The 7,854-nt window shown below is 49.8% G+C and overlaps 1 protein-coding gene across 1 annotated transcript in view; it reads right to left on the bottom strand.

Moving 5' to 3' along the window:
* Positions 1–1,664: 1,664 nt before the first annotated feature.
* The window catches only part of LOC144125027 (protein Wnt-6-like), a 44,892-nt gene continuing 38,702 nt past the window's right edge, over positions 1,665–7,854 (bottom strand). Inside the window, exons 5-6 of the mRNA XM_077658061.1 lie at positions 4,342–4,601; positions 1,665–3,313 (exon numbers count right to left, since the gene is read on the bottom strand). Of these exons, the coding sequence (XP_077514187.1) occupies positions 2,858–3,313; positions 4,342–4,601 (716 nt within the window). The 3' untranslated portion in view covers positions 1,665–2,857. The remainder of the gene's footprint in view (positions 3,314–4,341; positions 4,602–7,854) is intronic.

The following is a 7,854-nucleotide window of genomic DNA, read 5'->3' as shown; positions in this document are numbered from 1 at the left end:
TTACGCCTACACTCTAAACATAAATGAGTAAAAAGCACTCTCTACTGCACTCTCTTTTCTAAACGGGAGTGCGCTAGAGCCCCCATATAGGCTTATTGGTGTTTAGAGTGTAGATGTCGATGTCATGCGGCTTGCGGAGTGAAGCCGAGAGTGCATGGTTGATCAGACGACAAAATTTCACTTGGTCGAAACCGAGAACACACCACACACAATAGTTTACAAAACAACATCTTTATAATACACATAAGGTTAAAAAAAAACATTGTTTTCGATGGCACTGAAGGCACGCTGGTGGTAAACAGTCGCATTGTGCGCGTGGTCAAAAAAAAAAAAGGAAAGAAATGCTAATGTTGTGGAACAAAATAAGTTAAGTCTGCAAATAAGCGTCTAAAAAGGTTGCCGCTAGTTCGCACCCGCTCACGAACACGGATGCCCAAACACATCAGGCTCCGCTCTCGCCGCTATGGCAAGGCGGCGAACCCGGGACAACATGTGAATGCAAAGTGCAAGAACGACTGCAGTGATCGCACTCTACGACGTCATGAAGAAAATATGATGCTCAATATGTATCTCCAGCTCACGCTACTCACGTGGTATAAACACTGGTTCTGTACGTGCATTCGCTTTCGTGTGGCAACTGTGGCGCTTTTTTTGGCAGCCAACCACAAATAACTGCGGGCTTTTAAATGATCACGATACGGCCCAAAACATTTACCTTTGAATACTACCAATCATACTAACCAACGCTCTAGAATGCATCTGCATATACTTTTTGAACTCGAGGGGCAAAAAAAGCAAGCAAGTTTCTTCGCATAAACGGACATTGTTCTGAAACTTAATTATATATTTAATGATGCCCACAACAATCAGCACGCATTAACCCATTTTTCATACTGATCTGATGTAAGCTTAGGTGAGCTTTCGAGCTTTTCCTTTCATTGATTATTCGCACGAGCATTGAAACGACGAGTAATTTCGAACGAAAGTTGGCACGGACTTTGAAGCTTCTCCCTTTTGTGTAAACAGTAATCGCAGTACACAAGCCGTTACGGTCATAAATGCTTTTGTAGAACAATAAATAACGACGCAAAATCTCATAGGAGTAAAACGCGCTCATTAGCTGCCTTCATGCTGTGGTTTTAACAGTCTCGCAACCGTTGTCGAATTGCAATTCATTATTTCCAACCACCCAAACTGTGAGCGAGTGTTGTATATTGCCACTACGTCAACTTTTTAACGAGCCTTCGTACGCGGTAAGACACAACCGAGTATAGATTGCCTTATCATCTTTGGCGAAAAAGTTGTGAAACAATCTGTTTTTAATTTCATGCAGGCCAGTTTTCAAGACAAAGGCACACCACCTTTCCCACGTGCCGAAGCTGGGCTATCGAGCACTGCTGTTTGAAAACGATCAGGGGTCAGTCATGCGGTGCAAATGTTAGTCATCGAAAAGAACAATGACACAAAATGCGTGAAGGCGAACACCACTCATCGGATGCGGAACTCACGGTGTCGATTGCTCTCATCTAGAACGAGTTTTTCTAATGTATATAAATTATTTTTATAATCAAAAACTATCCATAAATGCGGCGTTGGAGTACCGCATTATGAATGAACTAAAGCGCATACAGCCTTAGCACCTATGCGCCAGAAAGAAATGTTCCGCTCCTACTGCCTGTCTCGCGTTTCACCCGCAAAAGCAACTGATGGGAAGCTTCGAGTATACAATAGACAAGCGCAATCAACACCGTGTCCGCGGCGAAGAAGCCACCGATAAAACATGTCGCTACGAACGCTACAACACAGTAACAACACGACAAAAAAAAAGCCAACGACATGAACCGTGGACATGTGGTCGTTAATGAAATGCCTTGAACTACGAATCAAAATTGCCACTATACTATACACATCAACAAAGTTTCGCGGTAACCAGTGGCGCATGCGTGGTTCACACTATAAGCCACCATCTAAACTTTCACTCCTGACTGGAAACAAAAAAAAAGCACAGTAAGAACACCAAAGCGCAGAAACTTGACTATACCAGGTCTTAAATGCCATCAGCCGGGGAGGCAAGAAGCCACGAACACTGTCCTCTTCACAAACCACCTAAGGCAACAACAACGGGATAGAAAATTAAAAAAAATGCCACCTACACTCGATTTCTTGCTAGCCCGCAGCGCGCAAGTCTGCATATTCGTCCGCAGTCCTGTATAGCGCTCACACAACGCAGCGTCCGCGACCTTTGTGGCTCTTGCAGGCCGCAGAGGACGCGGTGCACCGGCACGGCCCCGCAAAGAGGTTGGCTTCCAGTCCACTTATGTACACACACACAAACACACGCCGCCGAGCGTTCGCAGCACGAGCTCATGGAGCCCAGTGTTCACTATATCACAGACCTTGTCGAAAACGAAGACGCAGTTTAAGCCTGGCGAGCCTGCGCTACGGACGAGCCCCAGTGGCCTGGTGGACCCTTGTGCGAAAGCTGTTCAGCCGCAGCAAAAAGATGAAGAAAAAAAAGGCGGGGGGGGGGGGGGGATAGCTCTCGAACTTCTGTTGCCAGCGTTATGAAAGCGCGGCGAAGCCACGGACGAGACAAGTGGAAGAAAAAGTTCTGTTCTAAATAACTAGCGATCGAATGACGAACAAAGCCGTTTCTGTCATTCGCGTATACGACGTTTCGGACAACTATAAGTGCTCTTCTACTGGCGTTAAGGGAGGAGGAGTCACAGTCTCACCACTCGCCTCTCACTAAGCCTAACGACAGCGTTTCGAGTCCTCGCTGTGGTCGAGGGGAAAAGAAAGCGAAAGAGCCAGTCAGAGTTGACACCACTACAACGAACACGTGTTCCCGCGGTCACTATAGACACGTGGTCTCCTGCAGAGTCTCGAGACACGTCTGGCACGTGACGTTGCAGCAGTACTGGAAAGTGCAGTTGCACGCCACGCTGACCACCGTCTGCCGGCTGCGCACCTTGCGGCCGCAGCACAGGGTGCGGCAGTTGTCGGGGCCCTGCGAGCCCAGCTTGCAGTGCCGGCCGCGCGTGCCCAGCGACCCGGTGCGTCTGTCCGGCTCGCAGTAGTCGGGCGACTCCTCGGAGAAGACGATGTCCTCGCGCCCGGGCGGCCGCGCCGACTCCGGCACGAAACCCTTGCCCGAGTTGCCGGCCGTGACGCGCACGGCGCCTTGAAAGCGTTGCTTGAGCCGCAGGCCGACCTTGCTGAAGGTGGGCAGCTTGCGCCAGCAGGTCTTGAGCGAGCAGGTGCCGGACATGCCGTGGCAACGACACACCCGCTCCAAGTGCAGCCGCACGGCCTGCGAAACAGCGAGCCAGAAGTGCAAAGTGAGGACAGTTCAGAACAAACAGCTCTGTGAGGTGGTCAGTGCGATGCGGCCTGATGCTTTGGTGTACCGTGCCATTTTAGTGATCTGCCCTTGAAATAAGTGGTCAAAGCTGCCAAGTATCCCTGATGCGGATGTTTGCTGTATGGCATATACTCAGAAGGGACACCTTCTTTGTTAGCTGCGTGTATGAATAATATGACGACCAGGGATGACATATGAACATGTAATCAGCGATAAGCGGCTAAGATTATTCGTTTCAGCAGCACGACCAACACCTTGTGGCTTTTGGTGCGTTATACTGACAGGTATGCCTGAAATGGTCAAGCTCGAAAGTAAAGAGCACGAGCGGAAGTTGACATGCGAAGATGGCCAACAACAGACAATCCCGTCCTGATCGGCCACCTTTTCCTTGACGGAAGTCCAGACCAATCCAGGTCCAGACGTGGCCCAGACTTTACCTACGCAGGCCATCCAGCGACAGACGACGCAGACCTCTTGCCACAGGTGACGGCATTGGTTTTGGTTTTTGAGGAAAAGAAATAGCGTAGTAAATGTCTCACATCTTGGTGGACGCCTCAACCGCGCCGTAGTGGAAGGGATGAAGGTGGTAGTGAAACAAGAGAGAAATAGGTGCCGTAGTGGCGGGCACCTGAATAATTACGACCACCTGGGAATCATTAACGCGCACTGACATCGCACAGCACAGGGGCACCCTTTGTGATTGGTCTTTATCGAAACGCGGCCGTCGAGACCGGCTTCTAACCCGGGTACTACGGCTGAGTAGCCGAACGCCGCAACCACCGAGCCACCACGGCGGGTATGTGCGTATACCGCAACACTACAGAACAGAAACCACACAAAGCTACTGCGAGTATCGGTTGCTTTTGATGCACTACACGGGGCGCCCACACCCTCCACCAATGGAGCTCTCACAGCGATGGCACATCGTTTTCATATCCAGACCCCCGTGCATGCCGTCACGCACACATGCTACTCACCTGGCGCCCGGCTTCGTAGTTGTGCGAAAGGATGGTGGCGCGCAGGTCGCCGACGCGCTTGCGGTTCATGAAGTCTCTCGACTTGTGGTATCCGAAGTCCACGTAGTGGTCGCATCCGGTGCGCCCCTGCAGGTGGTTGGCGGCGTTGTGTCGCCGCCGGCACTGGCAGTCCAGCAGCCGGCCCTGGGCGCACGCCTCGGTCAGCGCGTACACCACGCCGGCCGCCACGATGGCGTCCACGAACGCCGCCTCGCGCGTGTCTGCGGACAGCCGCCGCCAGAGGGCGCTTGTTATTCACTCTCGGGAGGGAGGTTAGCTTTGGGAGCACATGGCAATACACCAAACCAGGGGGTACAGGGTGATATGGGATGGGCGTCTTTCGAGAGCAGAGAGGCTAGCAGTAAGAGAGCATTTGAGGAACGATTGAGAAGGATGGAGGAAAAGCGGTGGGCTAGGAAAGTTTTCAGATACCTCTATATAAAGAATGTTGACACGAAATGGAGAAAGCGAACTAGAAAATTGACAAGCAAATATCTGGACAGCAGTAAGGGGGCAAATCAGCAATTATCGGTTAAGAAAAAGGTTAAAGGAACAGAGAGAGCTCTGTGGAAAACAGGGATGCTGACGAAATCGGCACTAGAAACATACCGGACCTTTAAACAGGAAATTGTCAAAGAAAATATCTATGATAATTGTAGGGGAAGTTCTTTGTTGTTTGAGGCCAGGACTGGAGTTTTGCGGACTAAGACGTATAGAGTCAGGCACCAGGAGATAGACACTTTGTGCATTGCGTGCGGAGAGGAGGAGGAAACAGCTGAACACTTGATACTTTTCTGTAAAGGGCTTCTCCCTACAGTGGAAGGCAGCCGGGCTGACTTACCCAAGGCATTGGGGTTTAGGGATAGTGAAGGGAAAGTGGATTTTAAGAGGTTAGAAGTAACCAAGCGAAGGTTATCTGATTGGTGGCTAAAAGCAAGACAGGAGTAAAATTTCACAAGAAAAGGCTAGGTGGCTTGAGCCACCGCCCGATGTAAAGGGTTCAGCCGTATCCATCCATCCATCCATCCATCCATCCATCCATCCATCCATCCATCCATCCAATTGCACCCAACATCTGCTCGAACTGAACAAAGTCCTAAATAAGGGCAGCCAAATTGGTAGCCCCTTAATACACGCGATGTCGACGATGCCAAAGGGTCAATACGAATAAACCAGAAATTCGAGTTAAGCGAGTTGAAATTACCTTGGTTTTACTGCTACTGGTGTCGATATTGAATTCAGATTTCAACTCGCCACACTGATTCCACTGGTATACTGGTCGACATAAGATTGGATGGAATAGTCACCTGGTTTGAACATGCTTTCTAGAAGCATCTACGCGTCTGCTTTGATATCATTTGTTACCTCAATCAGGCACGCCCGTTTGATCTTGCGATGAATTTTTTGTCTGGATTGTGTTTGATATAATCATGCACATGATGACGAAGGTAATTTCTTGCTTATCATGCTCATTTCTCTCTGTCTCCCCTCCACTGTAATAAATTAAATCCCTGGGTAAAAAAATATATTGAACCTAGTTCTCGAGTGCTGTGATCGTTTCATTCACTGCGGTGTCATCTTTCATAATTTATTTAATAGGGCACTGAGGACAAAGTGAAGATGGCCTGTATCGATGCATTAATGCGCTCTAATGACAAATATGCTGCTTTCACTGTAAACCAAGCTTTTATGAGCTGTAGAAAGGGTTAAAAAAAAACATGAACTACAGGTACTGCCACCACCGGCTGTTTTCACAAACAAAACTACCTGCGATGAAAACCAAATGCGGATTTCTGAGGAAAGACAACATAGCCATTCACTTCTAATCTGTGATCACAGAATGTTTTCCTTTTAAAAAATTGTCTCTTTAAATCAAAATGTTGCAGCAATAAATGTGTATTTCGCTCATGGACATCTGGACATATATTCGCATGTATACATGTAGTATATATCATGGACATATATTCTCAAAGAGCCATAAAATCCATTTTTACTACGGCAAAAACTTGGACGGAGCTGTAACCGATGCCCATTTATCATTTCCATGTTCCAAGGCAGGCAAAGGAGCCAACGTCATCGGCATTCAAGCTAAGGTCTACATGTCCGTTCAATGCCGGTGTGTGATACACCGTACACGTTGCGGGAAGAGGGAGATAGACGGTGATATTCGGAGATACGGAAAGTTGCCTGGCGCATGCATGTGGGTGTTCCCCGACCCATGGAAGCGGTGTCACCGCAACTGCACCAGGCTGTGGCGCATGCATGTAACTGCTCACCGAGATAAATGGTGTCACCGCGAATGCGCCAGGCTGTGGCGCATGCATGTAACTGCTCACCGAGCTAAGTAGTGTCACCGCAACTGCACCAGGTTGTGGCGCATGCATGTAACTGCTCACCGAGCTAAGTAGTGTCACCGCGACTGCACCAGGTTGTGGCGCATGCATGTAACTGCTCACCGAGCTAAGTAGTGTCACCGCGAATGCGCCAGGCTGTGGCGCATGCATGTAACTGCTCACCGAGCTAAGTAGTGTCACCGCAACTGCAACAGGCTGTGGCGCTTGCATGTAACTGCTCACCGAGCTAAGTAGTGTCACCGCAACTGCACCAGGTTGTGGCGCATGCATGTAACTGTTCACCGAGATAAATGGTGTCACCGCGAATGCGCCAGGCTGTGGCGCCTGCATGTAACTGCTCACCGAGCTAAGTAGTGTCACTGCAACTGCACCAGGCTGTGGCGCATGCATGTAAGTAATTGTCTCCAAGTTAAGTGGTGCCACCTCAACTGCTCCAGCCTGTGGCGCATGCATGTAACTGTTTACGGGGCTAAGTGGTGTCACCGCAACTGCTCCAGACTGTGGCGCATGCGTGTAACTGTTCACCGAGCTAAGTAGTGTCACCGCAACTGCACCAGGCTGTGGCGCATGAATGTAACTGTCTCCAAGTTAAGTGGTGCCACCTCAACTGCTCCAGCCTGTGGCGCATGCATGTAACTGTTCACGGGGCTAAGTGGTGTCACTGCAACTGCTCCAGACTGTGGCGCATGCATGTAACTGCTCACCGAGCTAAGTAGTGTCACCGCAACTGCACCAGGCTGTGGCGCATGCATGTAAGTAACTGTCTCCAAGTTAAGTGGTGCCACCTCAACTGCTCCAGCCTGTGGCGCATGCATGTAACTGTTCACGGGGCTAAGTGGTGTCACCGCAACTGCTCCAGACTGTGGCGCATGCGTGTAACTGTTCACCGAGCTAAGTAGTGTCACCGCAACTGCACCAGGCTCTGGCGCATGCATGTAAGTAACTGTCTCCAAGTTAAGTGGTGCCACCTCAACTGCTTCAGCCTGTGGCGCATGCATGTAACTGTTCACGGGGCTAAGTGGTGTCACCGCAACTGCTCCAGACTGGCGCATGCATGTAACTGTTCACCGAGCTAAGTGGTGTCACCGCAACTGCTCCGGACTGTGGCGCATGCATGTAA

Source organism: Amblyomma americanum, chromosome 3 (assembly GCF_052857255.1).
Source record: "Amblyomma americanum isolate KBUSLIRL-KWMA chromosome 3, ASM5285725v1, whole genome shotgun sequence".
Lineage (NCBI taxonomy): Eukaryota > Metazoa > Arthropoda > Arachnida > Ixodida > Ixodidae > Amblyomma > Amblyomma americanum.
This window is presented reverse-complemented; position numbering and strand designations above follow the sequence as displayed.